General features: G+C 38.7%; 1 protein-coding gene across 1 annotated transcript in view; it reads left to right on the forward strand.

Moving 5' to 3' along the window:
- The window catches only part of mical3a (microtubule associated monooxygenase, calponin and LIM domain containing 3a), a 72,973-nt gene that overhangs the window by 42,232 nt on the left and 9,700 nt on the right, over positions 1–21,041 (forward strand). Inside the window, 14 exon segments of the mRNA XM_041254359.1 lie at positions 4,001–4,196; positions 5,238–5,269; positions 5,272–5,469; positions 6,493–6,582; positions 7,775–7,915; positions 8,534–8,596; positions 10,324–10,410; positions 11,286–11,399; positions 11,683–11,765; positions 12,180–14,052; positions 14,283–14,380; positions 16,405–16,455; positions 18,196–18,303; positions 18,818–18,911. Coding sequence (XP_041110293.1) covers positions 4,001–4,196; positions 5,238–5,269; positions 5,272–5,469; positions 6,493–6,582; positions 7,775–7,915; positions 8,534–8,596; positions 10,324–10,410; positions 11,286–11,399; positions 11,683–11,765; positions 12,180–14,052; positions 14,283–14,380; positions 16,405–16,455; positions 18,196–18,303; positions 18,818–18,911 — 3,228 coding nt within the window.

Raw genomic sequence — 21,041 nt, forward strand, 5'->3', positions numbered from 1 at the left:
TTACATGTTACATTTGTGTACAACAAGCACAGAGTTTATATGAACAATTTAGCTTTTTATGCTTGGTGTTGCAGAAATGTCTATGCCGTTGACCAGTTGTGCGCTCTGTCTTTCTCTCTCGCTGTCTTGCCCGTGCTTTGTGAAACGATCAGGTATTTTTTGAATGTAAAATCTGTTGCAGTTTGCAATTCTTCTGTAAGCTTTACCTTTCCCACTCCTATCAAAGCAGAACTGTAATGACGGGGGGTGCTTGTGAGGGTATTTTCTGGGTCTGCTGTACTAAACTAACCTTCTGCACCAAAAACATTGCTGGGGATTCATTGGGTTTGTTGGTGAAGCATGGCATGTGAGCACATCTGTATGCCTGAGGGATGCAGTTTAATCTGCAACTTGTGAAAGGAACCCACTGCATGCATTGTCTTAAGAAGCATCTGTCCAGTTTGCAATGCTGGGGCCTGCTCTTTTTGAAGTTAGAGTAGCTTTAACACATTGCCCATGGTTTTATATTCATCCGAGACACCATTTTAAAACAATGCTACCTCTTATGAGGTGACCCTTTTTTATACAACAGAACTGGTTATAATCTCCCGTCAGCACTTGCATTCTCGTTAGAGTGGTACCCAAAGGTAATCTTGAACTGTAACCCCCAACTATTGATATTTTGATGCCATCAGTTTACACTGTCCACACACAAAGTACTGTAATAAAAATCCACCCTAAACCATCATAATATATGGCTATTTACATTCAAGGTTGCAATATAATGTTTTCAAATAGAGAGTAATGCTGGAAGAAACTAGTAAAATTTGACAAGCATGTTAAAGTATTCAATGATAAAGCCTTGTAGTTTTAACTTTTGGGGTGTGTTAATAAATAAATCTATATACATATTTAAAAAAAAAAAAAAAACAACAAAAAAATAAATACAATGTTTGCCAAAACTTTATATTGACCTGCCACTTAACATAACCACATCTTACCGTTGTCATATGCAACCCTTTATTTATTTAGTTTTGTTTATAGGTACAAATATATCTTTTTCATTCCTTTGTTTTGCACTGCACGTGTGCATGCACAGCACAGATTTTGAGTTCTTTTATGTTTGGCCTGTTATTTTATGTTTAGCACTGCATGAAAGGCTGGGCATTTGAGTCGGCAGCACATTACAATGCAATCACAAGATCAGAGGTGTTTTCTAAATATACAGTAACTCCTCATTTAGCTAATCAAGACTGATTTTCAGAAGTGGTTAAAGGGGTTCAGTAGAACAGCTGCTGTGTTCCACGATCATTTTCGTGAAAAGATCTCTTGATGGTGTTTTTATAGCATTCTTCCATAGCTTAGAAACCAGTCTATGTTGGTTGTTCAGTTTGTTTACTTTCACTAACTGACGTTTCAGCTGCAGGACAATTTTTTTTTGTAAATTTGCAACACATCACATTGTAGATATATTAGAAAAAAAAAAAAAAAGTTGATGTGCATAGATCAATAAAACTGATTTTAGTGTACATTACCAACATTTTTATTGATGAGGAGTTCTGTATTTTCTAAACCAAATCACATTAAATCCAGTGACTAAGTAAATGTTTTTATTTTTATGTCTATCTGTATATCTCTCTCGTTCTCTCTCTGACCTTATGGGATCAAAGGTCCTATTGGTTTTAAAGGAGATGCTTTTTAGAGTGGGACAAAGGCAAGGTACCATTATTTTTTAATGTATTTTTCGCGATACGCTGTTTTGAATGGAAAATGGATACGACTAAGTGTTTGTTTTTTTGTTTTTTAATAAATTTAACCAGATGTTTTGTGGTGTGTGGTGTTTTGTTTTTTCCTATTTATTTGTAAATCTCTAGAGAGAGATATTCCTTTCTATACAAGAATAATGACACAACAATATACTTGCAATAGGGAATTTCTTTCAAACTACTTGTTGGAGGAAATGGTGATTATAACCGTCAAATGCTACACTGATATTGTGCAAAAAACGACTGCACATCGTCTGTAAACTTGATTTTGGGGATATTGTAACATTGCAGTGTGGATTTGCATATCACACACACATTTATTTGCATCCTGAGATATTGTTGTATACCCCCAACAAGTTTCATGTATTTTATCCACGATTCCCTTGACCAGTTGTTTGAGAAGTCTGTATTGTGAGCATTTTGCTGCTGTGCTCATATCTGTAAGCTTCTGGGCCATTTGAAACTTTTGGCTTTCTCCTTCTGATATGAATTGTCAACAAGAGCAGTATTCCAGTTGCCATGAGCCTGGGATGTAACATTCATGTAGATGAGATTTTCATGTGAGGACAATTCCTGTTTGGTAATTGTGACACAAGGCTTGATTGATTTTTTTTTTTCAACCCAGATATAGGCTCTGCAGTAAATAAATGTGTTTTCAAAAGATAGTTTGGAATCTGCTAATTGGGGCTGGTATGAATCTGCATTGTTGCAGGAAGAAGCAAGAGACAAATTTAAGACAAACCCTCTTTGTGATGGATGCTACAGGGCGAACGTTGACAAGTTTGACATTATTATTCCCTAGCTAATGTATGACTTGATTAATTAACGTGTGAATAAAAAAACTGGATTGTTAAATTGTATTACTTCATCATTACTACAAAGCGGCATATAGCAAAATCAAAGTAATGCTTTTCTTGTAAGAGCTACAGAGGATTCAGCAATGATATGGGGGTGTGGAGCTAAACTGGATGGGCTAAATACAATAACTTATTTTGGAAAAAGTGTTGTGTTAAAAGTGATTGGTGTTTTTTTTTTTTTTTTTTTTTTTTCCAATTTTGATTTGATAAGTGAGCAAGTCAAAAGAATCTCCAGAGTTGCATGAATTGCTATTGTTCTAAAATGCCCTTTTCCTTGCTAAGGCGATTGAATTAAGCCCCAAGTCTTTTTCAATAGTTAGTCTTAAGATGTTTTCTTTGTCGCTACGTAGTATTTGTTGTGGATAGAAATGGCCTGAGTGTGTCTGTTTTCAGGGAAAGGGAAGTAATTTTGTTAATATTTGATATACTAACGGTGCAATCCCAGTAAGTAAGCTTATTTGTACTTCTTGCTTGGGTAGACTGACTTGTGTAGTTATATCAGATAACGGGTCATAGCGTAATAGAAAAGGTGCTTGCATTGTAATTCATTCAGTTGCAATTTCCAGTTCAGTTCATTACTAGGCAGTGTTGTACGTGTTGATTTACTGGCATGTCATTCCCATTGCTTCTGATATTTAGGGATAAGCTGAGATACAGTTGTTTACTAGAAAGCAGACCAACTCTGAGTCCTGATGGATCAACTGTTTTGTGTTTTGCAATGCAGAGAGGATTTGCTCCCTGTAGAAGTTTTGTACATTCTGACACATTTTTCCCAGGCACTTCTCTGAGGTCTGTCACAATGCCAAAATTTATATGAGGGGCTAAAAGGAATCCAAGGCATTTGTGATCTTCCTGTTCAGCTGTTTGCTGCAGTGGTGTATTGGCACAGTTGTCAACTTTAACTTTTAGTAATTTGTAAACAAGAAACTTGTCAATGAAACTGATTTCTTGGAAATGCAGGCCTTTAAATACCAACACTTGCACAGGGGACAGGAATAAATAGGTGGCAACATTAGACATACAGTATGTAGCGATGTGACACTTACATTTTAGCTGTATGATAAGAATGTATGTATGTTTGCGAATGTGGCACAATGAAAGGAATATCAGAATCTGAAGTACATTTTCTGTCTTCTGAGGTTGAGAAAGAAGTAGGAGTTTCAAAAACTAAAGACTTTAGTCATTTCCTAGGGCCTGTGATGCAGTACAATATGTTCTCTGTCACGGTACATTAATCAAGCAATTAACACAACTCCTCATTTATACAGTTCACACTGCACAGGGCTAACCCAAGTGATGCCAGTACAATCCAAGTATTTACCCAGTAAGCAGACCTGTGCCAGTATCTCTTAGTATTTCTGTATTCTGTATGTTTTTCCCTGTGCCTCTTGCTTTCAGCAGTAGATGTGAACGGGGTGGAAGAGCCTGGCCTGGCAAAGCGTCTGCGAGGCACCCCGGAGCGTATCGAGCTGGAAAACTACCGGCTGTCATTGCAGAGAGAGGAGGAGCTGGAGGAGGTGCCCGAGGAGACGTTGGCAGAGCACAACTTGAGCAGCGTGCTGGACAAGGGCACCGACGCGGGCGAGGGCTCCAGGTCGGCTGCATCAAACCTACTTTTCATACTTTGTGCCTGGCTTAGGATAACATTTTAAAATTTATACACATCTCAAAACCACCACCTGATTCTAAATGCTTTTGAGGGGCTGAGTGTCAGGGAGTGATCTGGTCAGAGCTTGGAGGAGAAGCTCTCATGCTGCCTGTCTGTAAGCCTGAGCCATTGTCCCTTGCCTAAGTTCACCTTTTTAAACCAGTAACCGGATATAGCCGACCGGCATAGGGGTTTATTCCTTGAAATTGTTGAGACTTGTTACTAACCAGTGGGCATAGTCTGACAGTTACATGTAAGATTGAAGGAGAGTCATTGTTTTAAATATCTTGTTTTTGTGGAAACCCAGAGCCTTCTGGCACCATGTCCAAATCAAGTGTAGCCGCTGCTCGTCACTTTCATGATTTGCGCACAAGCATAAAAAAAATTAAACGTTAGAGTTTGAAACATCTTATGCACGCTAGAGCGCCCTGTCGTTCAACCCAATTATATACGGAGTGTTTAAGCTTAAGCCAATAATATGCTTTAACCATTGACAGGATATATTCACAGTACCACACTGACACACATTTCAGGCATTCTGTGATTTTTTTTTTTTTTTTTTTTTTTTGTTTTTTTGCATCAGGCAATACAAGTTCTCTGAGGAGCAGTAGCTTTTTATTGCCACTGCTAGTATATCTGCTGATTTGGTTATAACTTCAGTAACAGAAGACTGGCCGGTTTCTTAAATCAACACTTCAACTGTTGTAAGCATCCATAAAAGGGGAGCTAATATGTTTTTGTATATGAATCCTATCAATAATACAGACCATACACTTTGAACTAGTGTCTTCACAGTTAGTACACAGCTGTCTTCTAAACCGTACATACTGTACTTCATCCAGAGGTGTCCTACTTTACAAACACCTTGTTTGTTTCACACATCAGTTTCACTGCATGTTTACTAACCAGATTTCCCTAACGGTATGAAATAGCGTTTCAGCCGTGCTTCTCTGTCTCTGACAACACCCTGTCCTGTCTGCTCTGCAGCAGCTCGGAGTCGGAGATGGATGAGGTGGAGGAGGTGAGGAGGAGGAGGAGGATGATGAAGATCACCCTGTCTCGGACCTGGGTGGAGTGCCGTGGAAACAGGCTGTGCACCTCCATGCCCGTCTGAAGGGCAAAAGTGAAACACAGATAGCAGTAGAGGAGGAGGAGGAGGAGGACGACGACGAAGACGATGACGAAGAAGAAAAAGAGGAGGCGGAAGAGTCCAGTGAAGGTAAACTAAACACCTTTTTACTGTAATGTTCCTAGGGATCCACCAACTCGTCTGAGAGGAGAGCACTCCTATTTCTCCAATAACTTGGATTCAATGAGTCATTAATGCAAAAACTGTCTAATTGTGTGGCGTCTGTTGGAGGGGTGGCTTTTTCTGTATTTTCTGTATTTTGTAATAACCTAGTGTGTGTGTGTGTGTGTGTGTGTGTGTATATATATATATATATATATATATATATATATATATATATGTATATATATATATATAATATATATATGTGTGTGTATGTGTGTATATATATATATATATTATATATATATATATATATATATATATATATATATATATATATATATATATATATATATATATATATATATAATTTTTTTTTTTTTTTTTTTTTTTTAAATGCTGCTAAGGGTGGTATGTGTACATGCCTTTAGAGAGTAAGACTTTAAACATGTATTTAAAGGTATAAATATCCTTGCTTGATGCCAATGTCATGTTTGAGCTGTTCTTAGTGTTTTTTGAATTCAACACTTCCTTTGCATTTGATTGCCATTTTAAATTGTGTACGGGTGTACTGTTCACTGTTTCAGTGTATTTCATTATTCTACCTGTGTACCAGAAAGTACCTGAACAAAGAAACCGGCAGGGCGGTGGCCTTTTTGTTTGTTCTTCACAGGTTTGCAGAGCCTTGCATACTGTGGTATATCATACCCCCTTAATCAAGGGTTAGCCAAGTCACCCTTCTGTTTTGATGGAAGTTTTGATTACGTTAGATAACTAGCTTTTCTTAGCATCACCTTTGGTCTCTAAAAAAATAAAAAGCCATTTTATAATATTAAAAGTATACACAGCCCAGTCCAATCTGTAACTCTTTTTTTCCCAACTTTTTCCTCTCTTTGCTGTTTTCCTCCTATACCTTCATCACCTGTTCTTGTGTAAAATCCACTACCCTCACTCTCTCGCTCACTCCCTGTCTTTGGGTATTTATTGGGGAATATTTCCCCCTGCTGGCAGAGGGAGAGTATTATCCCTGGGAGAGGGAGCTCCAGTTAGGGTTATGGCTTGAGAATCTAAAAGATGAAGAGGACACAGGTAGATTCAAAGGTATCTTTGTGTGTGGCTTTATTTTACAAAAACCATATGTATTTATTTTATTTATTAATAAAGGCCTGGCTGCATATGACTACCTTTTATTAATCTAACGTGTTTTTTTTTTTTTTAATTAACAAAGAAATTCACAAATTTGAGAGACCAGAGACAGTGTTTCATTTCTCTTACGAGTTATAATATAAATAATTTTAAAATTTGTTTCCTGAGGAGGTCAGCTGCCTGCTGATAATACACATCCGAGTTATGCTGTTCTGCGTGATGCTTTAAGAGACTATTTGTGTTGCATTGTATACTAATCCTCGGAGCTCCTGGCAACAGCAGATTAGAAACTGTCAGGAAAATAATGAAACGCCTGACCACCTTTTTTTTTTTTTTTTTTTTTTTTCAAATTTCAACAATATGCTTTTGTAATAAGTTGTGATTTTAACAAAAGCAAGTTCACAGTGAGGTTTGAAAGATGAGCATAACTTTAAAAGGCCTGACTAATTTTTGCAAAGAATGCAGCTTTAATCATTCTTTGCTCTTGTCCTTGCATGATTCAAAGCTATTGAGAATGCAGCATTGTTCTGTATTTGAGTTATACAGCAATACTAATAGAATTGTGTGAGTGTGGTGTAGTGGCAGGAGGAGTACTAGTGGAACTAATTATTGAATTCAGTAAGAAAATATGATCAAACTACTTTGTCGGCCATAGCTAGTGTTAAAAAATACTTTATGTATGTGTGTATATATAATATGTACATCTGTCAAGTAAATACAATACTAATACAGCATTAAGGTCCCCAACACATATGTTGACTTCCCTCTGACAAAAAAAAAAAAAAAAACACATTCTATTTGTTTGATGCCGACCATTTTCCCTTTGTGGTACTTTTTAAAATATGGGCATATGATCAGTGTTTCCTCCAGGATTGAGAGGAACACAGTAAAATGTAATTAGATATCTGAAAGGGATATTGTTTTGTGAGAATTTTTTTTTCTCCTTTTTTTAAAAAAAAAAGCAAGCCATAAAATGCCCCTTTATTTCCTAGGTGCTATTTTAATCTCTCCATTCCTTTTTCTCTTCCCCTGTTTTTTCTTCTCAATTTCTTCCTTCCCTGTGCTTTCTCTCTCACGTCCCTGGGTCACTTGAATGTATTTCTATGGTGCTCCCTTCCTAAAAACAAATAACACTGACTCCCCTCAGCCGGGAATCTTCACATTCAACAAGTCCTGCAGCCCGTAGACCCCATGGAGATCCAGGCAGATGTGCACTGGACACACATTTGTTCTGAGCAGGAGAAGGAGGGGGCTCCAACTTCAACTTCCCAACCCTCTCCTTCCACAGGTAACGCAGCTCTGTGTCAGACCAGTGTGGGAGTCACCATGGCAACTGCTTGTACCAGGTTTGCAACCTATACAGTAGATCTTCTATCCCTGCCCTTCATGCCTGGTGACCCCGGGCGCTTCTTTTGGTTTATTATCCATGGTGAACCTGGAAAAGCAGGCTCCCAAGGTGATGCCCTGCTTGTTAGAGGTCTGGAGGTGTCCCACAGTCATTGCTGTCTTCTTGCAGGGATCGGGTGTGTGTGTGTTTTTTTTTTTTTTTTTTTTTAAATGTATGATCAAGCACCTTTTATCTGTGTGTTGTTTTTGTGTTTGTTTTTTTTTTTTTTTTTTTTTTTTTTGCTTTTTAAAAAAAGGTCCCACTTCTAACAACAAAAAAAAACCTAAATGGAAATTTAGCTCTTGTTTCGTGTTCCTTTGCGCCACCTAACTTTTGTTTGAAAACCGAAGATGAAGAGAATGAAGCCGACCCCCTGTTCTATTTTGTGTTTTGTTTTCCCCTTTCATATTAACAGAAGTTTAATAAGCTTTATTTTTGTTTGTTTTCTTCTGGTTTGTTGTGTATAACTTTTTTTTTTCCTGACCCATTTTTGCATCCTTTTTGTTTTCATAAATTCAGCCCCCGACATTCCATCAGTCCGCCACGAGGCAGTGCGAGCCTGGCTGGAGACGGTGTCTGGAGGTAGCTGTGTGTGATGTGTTTGCTCAGCAGCATTCTGACGTTTTGCCTTTTCCTTAGTGCATGGCAGCGGAGAGAGTTCAATGCATGCTGCGCTACACTGCGCTCAAACTGCATGGGTTGGATCTGTTTTGTAGGTTTTTAACCAGCAAGGGTCACACCAAATAAACAGCAAGGTCTTCTGGTGAACTTCTAGCTTGACAAAAATAGAGAAACGGGATTATCTTTGTTGTTTAACCATGATACTTTCCAAAAAGGATACCTCCCCTCTTGAGCTTTTTTGAAAGGGTTATGCTGTTAAAAGATCTTTAGCTAAATGCATCTAATTTATAAATGTGTTGGTAGTGCTTCGAGACAAGTAGGAGATGAAATGAAAAACGTTTCTTGGCCAGTTTGGTTAGTAATAGCTTTTTGAAAAAATGAGCGCTCCTAAAACCCACTGTGTCACTGAATTCTCCACAAATTTCCCAAATACTGTAAAGTCCCCAGCCATCTGCCACCTTTGCTTCATACTTTCCCATAGGACTGTTAAACATTCTCTAGCCAACATTATACTCGCCCATTTTTCACTTTCCCAATCGGTGATATACCTGTATACATTTCCTTGATTCTCTACCTTCCCAAACATGGAGATAGAGGCTCTGTAGGGATTCTGAAGCATGCAGATTCAGAGGGCACTATCCTGTATTGGCATCTTATTTCTTAAAAGCTTTGGTCTGACCCAGCCTAGTAGTAGATGCCAACCAGGTGGCTGGGTAAGCAGCTTTGCCAGGGGTTTGTGCGGAAGGCTCATTCTCTGCTCATTCTCTGCATCAGCAGATACAGTTGTCATTAATGAACAGTCTCTGCTTACATGATGCCACCAACACATTGAGGGTGCTTTTAGCTCTGCATTGCTGAGCATCCGAATGGCATTTATGCAGGTTAACTAGGGAAATAAGTCAACTGAGAACCTGCACGAATCCTGCGTAGGTTTTCATGAGATCTGTGTCATGATAGATGTTTTGCATGGTGGTTGAACCGCCTTCTGTTTTCGGACTGTTCCAGCAAGGTTTGCTTTGCAGAAGTCTTTAAATAGTCAGAACATTAAGAAATGATCAAATTCCTTCAGAATGTGGATCTTGAATTAAGTAGCATTTCTGGAGCGGATTAATCTTGTGTTTCATGGTGATAACAGATGGCTTTGTAAATCCGAACAGATTCTTTTTTTGGGTTGTTAAAAAAAGAAACCACCACTAATCTGTTTTTCTACTTACCTTGAATTCTGATAATTTATATTGGAAGTATGAGCCTATCAAGGTTTGCTTGCTTCATTTAACATTTCCCGGGCTTGGCAAAATGACTGAATCCAAACTTGAAAACAAAAATGGATATTTGCATGACCATAACAACTAATGTAGGCAATTAACAAGAATGTCAATTTTCATTAGGTCCCCACTATAAAGATTGGCTGTTTTATCACAATTTTAGTATTTAAAGAAAAAATCCTAATAAATGTGTACATTATAGTGCTACATAACCATATAAAGTCAATAAGATGTTTGGCCAGTTTGTTGTTTTGTTATTTTCAGTATGATGTCTATTTAAGCAGGTACTCTTAGAACTCCATATATATTTTCTTCTATCTTCCTAATGGTACAACATTGTTGATTTACCCTCTCAAACTGTTTTCCAACTCCAACCAGTATAAGGTGCGAATATAAGCTGACTATTTTTCATTCCTCTCTCAGCTCCATGTGAGGAGAATGAACTGGAGGTCGGAGGTGAGCCTGGGGTTCGTGAGGAAGAGCCAGAGGTTGGCACTGAGCTGGATGAGGGTAGGCTATAGTTGTCTTCAGACTTTGAACTGGGCTGAATCAGCACAGACTTCCTTAATGGGGGGGGGGGACCCCTCGGCAACCATATCCTAAAGGTCTATCACTTCTGCTGGGGGGTGGACTTAAAAGAAATCTAAATCACTTGTGCATGTATGTTATCAGTCAGTGGGCCCAATTGAATGAACTTTTAGCATGGAATTTTTAGACAAATACAAATTCAAGTACTAGATTAGCATCATTGGTAAGGCAGAACTTTTTTTTCGGACCCTAAAGCTAAATCAGTTGTGCTCAAATGTAACAGCACATCCTCCTTCCCCCTCCTCTCCTCAGTACATTTTGCAAGCTTCTATAGCTGTAGTTTTCAGTGATTCTGTATAAATGGTAAAGCACCATCTGAAGAACTTTTTGCCATTGTAAGATTTGCCCTCATTCTGCCACGTACGAACACTATTAAAACTTTGGGCAATTTTGCTGTGTTTACAATCATCAAAGTAAGTAATGTTAGATTAAAAGATTATCTTTTATATTAAATCTTATTTTTTGTATTGCTATTTAAATGCATATTTTGCTCAAGTGAAAATTGTTTAGGTTTCAGTGCAGAAATTGCAATTAGTTTTTTACATTACATTTATTAGCTGAAATGTACTCCTGTAAGTTATCCGGTTGTGAATGTAGCCCTCTTAGTAATCTATTCTAAACTGACAACTGTTTCTGCTTGCCTGTGTGAGGAGTATTAAAGGCTCAGTAGTAGATTTTGTTGGAGACAGGCCTTGCTCGTTGTAGACTCCCCTGCTATTGGCTGTCCTGGTTTCTCCCTCCCCTGGGGCAGGGCCAGCCCGTGTGAGTGAATTAATGGCTCGATTTCTCTTTGACAGATGATATCCCTTCAGATGCTGAAGCTGAGGCCAGGATGCATCGGATTGAGAGAAAGGAGCAGCACCAAGAGGAAGAGGGAGAGTCCGAGGGGCGAGGCAAGGTGTCCAGTCTAGGTGCAATCTCTTAACCTTACTTTGAATGTTACTGGAACTGGATAAGATGTGCATAATTTAAAATATATGCTGTAAATGGTGTAAAACAAATGCCCTTGTCTTATTAAGTGGCACATTCACTTTTATTTTTGTTATGTCTTTTTCCATCTCTTGCAGAGTAGATGCATAAGGGGATAATTTGGGGTATACCTTTGAAGACGGTTGCTTCCACTGTTTGTTTCTGCCTGCTATAATCTATAGGGATTACTGTATGTTTATGTAATGGTATTTTTTTTCTTTCCAGCCCAATTGTCGATGAGCCAAGTTAGATCTCTGAGTGATGTGCTGCTGTCACCAGTAACAAGCACGAAGGATCAGGATGTGGAGGTATAGAAATAAAATAAAGTGCCTTAAGAGGCTTTCACTGTGTATTTAAAAGGTTGTGTTGAAAAATGATTTTATTTCAATACATAACCATTGAAATCAATAAATAAGCAATATAAAATGGTAGCGCTAATCAGAATATTTAAGTACTTTCCTGTAGTTTTTGTTGACAATACTAATATTGTAAAGTTTGACAATACTAATATTGCAAACTTAGTTTTGTGTTGTGGGGACATTAGTTTTGAGCGTAGGGCATTCAGGCACAAATGGGTGGCACAATAAAGTTAGTCATTACATGCAAATGTGCTTTGGTTTCTTCAGCACTATTTGAGAGCAAAACATTTTCTGGAATATAAATTCTGTGTTCCAGTGTCAAATGCACAACAAACTAATGCTTTGCTTTCTTTTTCACAATAGGGAGTGTGTGAAACCTTGTCGCCAGCTTATCTGTTGAAATCTCCAGGTGCTCGCTTTTTCCAGGAACCATATCTCCCAAAAGAAGGAAAAGGGGATATTGTTCCTGAGACTCCAGAGGCTAAGACCCTCATCTCTCCCACACTCCCTTTTTCCCCTATCCGTTTCCAGCCTCTTCCTCTGCCAGAGCCCAAGTCACCAGTCAAAACGCAACAATCAGCCTCCCCTCCAGCTACAAGCCCAGTCTGTGCCCACTCTCCAATATGCTTGCAGCCTTTGCCTTCAACAGAACCTTCCTCTCCTGTTTTGTCTGGGTCCCCAGTACGAACACAGCCTGTGCCAGCAGTTACCTCCACTCCTTTAGTCAAACCTGTTGTAGAAAATGAAACCCTGGAGGAACAAAATTCCTTAAGTCCATCAGCAAATGAGCCTGTGAAAAAGACGGATCTTATAGAGGAGTTTTGGGTGAAGAGTGCTGAAATTCGAAAGAGCTTGGGTCTTACACCTTTGGACAGGAGCAAAGGGTCAGAAAACAGTTTCCCGGAGTCCACTCCCGAGTCTTCCCCTCCAAGGTCCGACACTCCAGAAGAATTGAAGCTGTGCCCGAGCCAGCCCCAGCCAGTCTTGCGGAGGTTAAACATTGCAACTATAGATCGTCACCAGCTCTCTTCCTTGGTCATTGAGTCCCCCAGCGAGAGAGAACTGAAGAGCTCGGACACGGAGAGCAAGGATGTTGGCAGTAGCTCAGGGCTGGGTCTCAATGGGAGCATGGCTAACACCCAAACGTTGACCAGTGAGAGCTTCAATACTTCTGAATCCACCATGCTAACGCCGCCATCCAGCCCTCCCCCTCCGCCACCAGAGAATGAAGAGCCAGCTACCTTGAGGCGAAATAAGTATCAAGTCAGCTGGAGTACCGTGCCTGAACCCACACCTGTGCCTGCACCAGTGCCACAAAAAGCACCGGCTGCAGTTCCCACTCCTGCTCCCTCTCCAGTACCACCACAAACTTGCTCTAAATTCAGACAAGAGTCGAGCAGGAAGTCACGGGAAGAAGTGCGCAAGTCATTTGTGGAGTGTGTGGATGAAATCCCATTCGCTGATGATGTTGAAGACACCTATGATGACAGGACTCCAGATATCAGCTTCCAGGAGAAGTTCTACACTCCTCCAACTAGCAAGCCCAAGCAGGAGAAACCCCCATTCCACATGGCCTTGACCATGGAGAATGGCAAGCTCAACCTAAGAGAAGGCACCACAACAAAACAACAGCGAGTGATGCCCCCAATCTCCCCAGAAGCTAAAGAGCTAGCTGAAGAAAGGATGCGAGCCCGGGAGAAGTCTGTAAAGAGCCAAGCTCTGAAGGACGCCATGGCCAAGCAGCTCACCAAGATGAAAGATGTGGAGGTGGTTAAAGGTGGTGGCTCGGCTAAAGCTGCCTGGAATGTGGAATCATCCACACCCAAAGTGTCAACCCTGGTATCTAAGTCTAATATACCTTCTGCTGTCAAGTCCTTGGAGTCTAGAAAGCATGAGAAGACTACTGACAAGTTCTTATCACCACTGGGTGGGCGAAGTCTAGAAGGCTCTGTTGCTTCCTCTGAAGGTTCCACCGGAGGGAAGAGCAAAAAGCGCACATCCCTCTTCTCTCCTCGCAAGAACAAGAAGGAGAAGAAGCACAAGAGCGAAGGCAGGCTGTCTGACAAGCACAGTTCAGAGGAAGCTGCCAAGCCCAAGTCCCTCTGGAAGACGGTCTTTTCAGGGTACAAGAAGGACAAGAAGAAGAAGGAAGACAAATCCTGCCCCAGCACCCCATCCAGTGTCACTACTGTGGATTCTGGGAAAAAGGGGGCGTCTCCTGGCATAAGGGCAGCAGGTGAGCAGTGAGGAAAAAAGAAATCAATAATAAAAAAAGCTTTTGTATCTTACTGTTTTTATTGTTTTTCTGAGAAAACAAGGCTCACCAATATATAGAATCTCTGTTTTGTGACTGATGTCAACTAGAGGTTGAGGTGGTGGTCCACTATAGTCCTTTACATGCACTGTATAACGATGAAAACTAATTTAAATGATAAATGTGCAACAAAGTTTTTGTAAATTTTGTAGCAGAACTCCATCTCCGTCGACACTTGAGTTTCTCTGAAGACTCTGATCTCTCCTGTGATGATGTGCTGGATAGGTCTTCTCAGAAATCCAAGGCGGATGTAAGTCTCTTGACAATTTTACCTGACAATTTTTGATGGATATAGGCAACAGGGAATCAAGTAGCTTTAACTAAATGTAGTCGGAGCCTGATGCTAATGCATTGCTGTAAATCCCAGCTGCGATTCATATTCCAGCTCAGCAGTAATGCTGAGCACTGTAGATTTTGATTTGGGTTTGTAATGTAAATAATGTCGTAAATTCTACAGCTTGTTTATACTGAGGGAGTCTTGCTTGCATCCACTTTTACAGCTGAGTAGGACTGAAACGCATAAGTGGGATTTAATGAGACTGGTCATTTAAACATATTGCAATACATAGCCATTCCTTTTTAACATTAATATTTATTTGAAATCTTAGTATATGTTCTATCTATTTTTTTCTGATAGACACAACTGCCACAAAGCCATACATTGTGAGCTCTATTTATTTCCTATAAATGTATCTTTTCTTTTTTATAGCGAATTCATGATATCTTTGACCTTGTGTCAGACATGCAAAGGAAAAAGGAGGAGGTACTATTAGAGACAGTAGTGAAAAAACATGCTTTGGGATTGAAACGGGGCACTGTTGTATAGAAGAGTTTATATGTAACTCAATGACCGTTGCTTATTTTGTTTTTATTAATAACTATATAAATATTAATTATAGCAAGTTACTGTACATGCAAACAATGGGGAAATAACTGAAAACAATCAACCATACACCTTTTTGAACCCTAAAATATAAAATTAGCTTTTGCCTCATTCAAATAATAATAAAGGACTGTAGTATACCATTAAAAAGTGAACTTTAAGAAAAAAATACTAGTTGTCAAAGTAAGTGGTTGATTTATATATCTTAACTTTTACATAGGGACAAAAATGTATATATGATCATAGAGTGCTGCACAATACACACTGATATCCACTCTGAGCGGTCGGAACAGCTGAACATTAGCACATATCTGTAGCAATAATAGCTCTTTAAAAAGTCTTTGTTATAGGCAGATTTGCATGTTCTCCAGAGTCGGAGATTTGTGTTAAATTCATAAACTTGAAATAACCACTCCATCCTGTAAAAATCCCAATGCTTTTTTTTTTTATCCGCTACTGTCGCCTAGCTCTTGTGGTAGGTTATTGTACTCCTATGTACAGTGTTATTTTGTAGCTACGCTTTTTATGTTGTTGCAGGAATGTATGTTAATTGTAAAAGCTTTACTACTGTATTACCAGAATTGGCCCATTTTTAACATTCAGCTTATTGGTGTACATTCATTAGTCACGTGTTGTCTCTGTGTGTGGAAATGCTGTAGAGTGCTGTAGTGCGAGATGCTACATTTGCAATGTGGTGCGACACATAGCCAGTGCAAATTAGATATATAGAGAAGGTTGCAGTAATTTTAAGACACGTTTGCCTATATCTCATCAGAATCCACAAGATTCTGCAAGACAAGGGTGACCCAATATTGAGTTCAGGCTTTAGGTTTGGATGCATGTGTACTTTGCCATCCAGCTATGGGTCTTCCCAATTCTCGATTCAGACCTGGGTCTATGTAAAATATAATAACTGGTGATAATCCAATATTTTTCACCAAAAAACTGAATTAAGTGAATTAAAGAAAAACTTTAACCAACTTCTAATTCCCAGTACTAAAACACTGAGAATGAAAATCAAATAGTTTATATTTTCTCTACCAATAGCTGTTCGGTTTTGAGTAGACCTGTTTTAATTAAGTCGTCATCTTGCCACATAACCTTGCAGTTTTATTTGCAGTATGGCGCACATACCAACCTTTTACAGTTCAAGTCAATATACCTGGAAGAACAGTATAGGGGAAGCCTACCAACCCAGGCTTATGCGTATAGTGTGTGTGATTGAGTGTTGTATTCTCTGTTTGTGTTCAATTATTATTTTAACAGTTTTTATGTATTTATGTATTCATTAGTCAGTGCGTCTGTTTGATTATTTTAACATTACATTAATTAACTCATGCATTGAATTGCTCCCTTGTTTATGTTCTGTTTTCTGTTTGTTTGTTTCAAAGTCTGTTTATGTTCCTCACGCCTTGGCATTCAAGAGATCATACGCATCAAAGGTAGTGTGCGCGTTCCCATTGACCACAGCCGATGCATGCGCAGGTTCATTTTATAGCATGTTCCACCTTGTTTTACTAACGCACTTTTCCAAATGCATGCTTTAGGTACAGCAGAGAAAGTGAGGGCGGGTATTCTCCATAAGGTTGAATTACTACTGCCGAATAGACAGGTACTGGTGCTATCAGCCCATTCGCACCAGGCTTGAGCTGAAGCCGCCTTGGGGATTTATGGGTGATTGGGTCAGGTTGCTATTTCCTAATTTAATTTTACTGTGTTTATTTGTTTACCTTAAATGTCTTCAAGCAAAAAAAAAAAGGTGTTGCCTAGCTTAGCTTTATTAACAGTGTCACTGGTCACCCTTTTATTCTGATAAGCTTTTGGTTCACTTATTTCAGGATATATTCCATTGCAGCTATGCATTAGGTACCAGGAAGCAGCTGACAATTGTGTAGTTTTGTCTTTTGAAATATCTGCTTATTTCAAACTGAAATACACAATATATACAAAGAAGAAAAGGTGGACCAGTAATAATATTGCTATAGCTAACAAGAGACAAGAAAATGTATTATGACAACATTCCTGATCACGCTTAACTTTTCAAATTTTATTTCTAGCTAACACGTTTCATTCTCCTCTACTTCTGACATGAACTTCAATGTGTGTTCATTCTTATATTGCCACATATGCACGGAAAATTGAAAAAAGAAAATGTGTATTTGGTTATGTTTTTACACCTTGCAAACCTGAATGAAATCCCATTCCCTGTGTTGTGTCTGTGAGGCTGCTGTAAGAGCACGCCTGACCAGCCCTGCAGTGATTTTGAAACCATATGAGAAGCAGCAGAAAATATTTCAGAATATTCGCCCCCTCTTCAACATGTACATTTGTCCCAGTGTTTCCCTCATCCATGTGTTCAAGTTTAAGACTGAACTCGCAGCATTGGGCTTGAGGTAAGAGATACACTAATGACCTGCTACATGTTTTTCACTGTAGGAAAGTAGTGTAGGGTATCCTTATAGTGTTAGCATGAACTTCCACAGTATTGTTCCAAGTCTGAGCAGTAATCTTTTCATAACCACTTTTTAAATGTGCTCCTCGAGTTTGATTTAGTTCCGAAAGAGATCCAGAATTTTGCTCGTACAGAAACCGATTTGTTGTGTTTTTTATTTATTTATTTATTTGGTGTAAAACCTGCATTGCCCACTCAAAAGAAATCAAACCACAAAACATTCATACTCACTAGAGCACTATGCTGTACCATTATTAGCATTGGCTAGATAACTCATCCCTGCATTCTTAATAAAGAAAAGCAACCCCAGCTTGAACTTCTCCTGATTTTGTGATAATCCTGTTTTACAATCAATATTATAGACCTATCAAACACATTTATCTGCAGTGTTGGGTTATGATGTCTTCAAACCCATTGATTCTTTATTGACTTGGGGTGGAAACAGTTAAAGTATTGTTTCATTATTTTATTAACTACAACAGTATGTCTACATTTTAATGATGATATTCGGAATAATGACTAAGAATTTTCAATTGGAGGTTTTGTTGAATTAGCATTTCCCCAGACGTCTAGTTGTTGGGTTCAGCAGCTCCACAGAACAGGGAAATAACCTGAAGTTATAAAGCCACAGTGTATTTTATTTCATTGAATCCACCCCAGGTAAATCTGCTTGTAAATTTCCTGTTGTGTTGGTGTTGTCGACCCTTGACTGAAGTGCTTTGGATTTCAGAAAACATATACAGAGGAAGAACTCAATGCCAAGTTAACCAGAAGAGTGCAGAAAGCAGCCCGCAGACAAGCCAAACAGGAAGAGCTGAAGCGGCTGCACAGAGCACAGGTAATTACCAGCAGATGTGCACCACGTCGCACTAGACAGATTTTATTACATCACAAATACCCAAGTTCTCTGGTGTACTAATTTATCAAGGTTTGGTTGCTGTTTAGTATTGTGACCAAGCCAAGCAGGATCTCTTTTAGGACATTGAAGGCCAAAATACAGTACAAGCATGATAGTGATGCAAGTATGATTCCCATGGCTAATCATTGTTTTCAGCTGGGTGAACACATTGGTAACTTATATTAGAAAACTAATATTAGAATTCTGTCTGTCTTGATGAAGACCTGGAAAACGCAGAGATGAATGCGCCTCTGGTGAAGCAAAGACCTAACAGGTGATGGTAGTCTGAACAGAATTACGTCATGAAAAAATGATATGAAAATAAATAAAATAAAGAATCTACCAGTATTTTGCATTTAGTAAAATTTGTGTAAATTGAGCTTGTTTCTTTTTGAGAATTGCATGAACTGGTGTGGGTGTGTGTGTTAATGCTACACATTCTCATGCCTGGCAGATTATCCAGAGGCAGCTGGAGCAGGTGGAGGAGAAGCAGAGACAGCTGGAGGAACGGGGAGTGGCAGTGGAGAAAGCCTTGCGAGGGGAAGCAGGTACATGTTTACACCTATATGAAGCGATTAGTATGCCTACAAGAGACGGTGTTGACAATTCAAGCTCAAAAATACAAAATTTGCAGGTGGTTGAATGGGTACCTAGTTTTTTAAAATTGGACAAGTGTGTACATTGTGCATCAATTCAAGCATTGTATACCACTAATCCTCTACTGGCCATTGGAGGACCATAGCACCGCTGAAAAGGGATTATCACAGATGTCTACACCATAGATGCACAAGATGACCGAGTATATCAGAATCAGTCTCTTTTGGTTTCTTTCTGATCAGTCAGATGCATCTTACAACAGAGTGGGAGATATCTTGTATGACTTTGTTTGTGAGTTCTTCAGGAATATTTGTTGTGAGTTTTATACGTTATTGAAGAATCACATTATACAGTACTTGAAACCCAGCCAAGAGCAAGCATGACTGGCCCTTTTGAACACTAAGCTGATGTTTTTGCCTTTTGTTCTTGTTTGTGTTGGGAAGGGGGGTGTCGGGGGCAGTAAAAAGGTTAGTACAACACAACTTAGATTTAATTTGGCAAAGACATATTCAGAGAACTAAGAGCAAAGCAATGTCAAGGACACATCAAATACTCGGATTTCACACAGGGAGGCTTTAATTACCAGTATAGGCGTACAAGTTACAGAGGAAACCTTATTCAAAAACCATCTGTGGTAGTAAGGCAGTATAAAATTCACTTTGAATTGAAGGGTGTTTTTTTTTTTTTTTTTTTTTTTTTTTTTTTTTTTTTTTACTTTTTACCCTGTCAAGGATGTGTGTTATAAATTTCTGCTGCTTTTGTTTGACATTAGTTTTAGATGTAAAGCTCTGTTTACATGTTTTGTCTTATGTTGCCTAGAGATGTAATTGTGTTCAGCAGTGTGCAGTTTTTAACTTTCTACTTGGCTACATTGACAGGACCAGGAAATTAGACACGTGTTAACCCTTTAACTTCCTACATTAGGGTAGTATACAGATGCAGTTTTTAAAGTCATGTGCAGGGTGTCATTGCAAGGTAAACTGTGGGGGTGGGTAAGCATTGATAAAAACACTGCAGTTAATTAATTTTGTTATTAGTTCCTGAACCAAAACATGTCAGTTCGGCCTGCTTGCAAGGGACCGTTACACCTATATAGTGTTACCTTAGAAAACAGGCCTATTACAAACGCATTAGAAGTAAAACCAAAAGGCAACCAGGAGTCCAAAATGACATGAAATCACATTAATAAATAATCAAATCATATACAGTGTTACATCTTGTTGCTTGTTTTTCTATTTGTCTTAAATCAAAATGATTTGTTTGTTTGCTCTGTATTAAATTGTGTTGCTTTTGTATTTGTAAATGTTATGTACAAACATGAAGAATTCTATATTTAAAATATTTAGTTCCGTTACAACTTGCTTAATACCAATGGTGACAGCAAAAACTTTTTTGTGCTTTGTAGTATGCACTAAGATCTCCCCTCATAACATCTTTGTCCACAATTTATAAGATTTTCTTCTCAATTCAGTTCTTGAAGATGAAGGGATCTTATTCTCGCTGTAGTAGGTATAGCCTTAAAACATCAGAGTTGGACAGGTGGTTCCTATACTTGCTACTTGAAACACAGATTTCCATTTTGAATAAGCAGACCCAGCCCAGTAGATCAGCGGTGGGCATGACAACCAGTATGTAGCTGTGGAGATGGAATTCCAGTATCTTTTTCTGACTTTCAAAAACAATGCTCTCTTCTCATCAACTCCCCTCTCCCTCTTTACCTATTTTTCTTTTCTCTGTGAATTGCATGCAAACTGAATTTTAAAAAAATGCATGCCTAGTATAAATTGGTGTATATACTGTACATAGATATGTCTGTGTGTAACACATGCATATGTAATGTATGCACGTTATTAAGCTTAAGCTGTCAATCATGTACAGTAGCTTGATCAACATGTATTTAGAGACCAACATTTCCAGACACCCATACTGTAAACTGCACATCTGGAAATTAAGTCACTGCACTTAGACAAGTTTTTGACTCGCAAATATTTTGTGTGAGGTATGTGTGCGTTTATATTGATATTTAAAAAACATACAATTAAATTAAGTTCATCTTATTACATTTTCAGGAGTTGCTGTCC

Source organism: Polyodon spathula, chromosome 7 (genome assembly GCF_017654505.1).
Source record: "Polyodon spathula isolate WHYD16114869_AA chromosome 7, ASM1765450v1, whole genome shotgun sequence".
NCBI lineage: Eukaryota > Metazoa > Chordata > Actinopteri > Acipenseriformes > Polyodontidae > Polyodon > Polyodon spathula.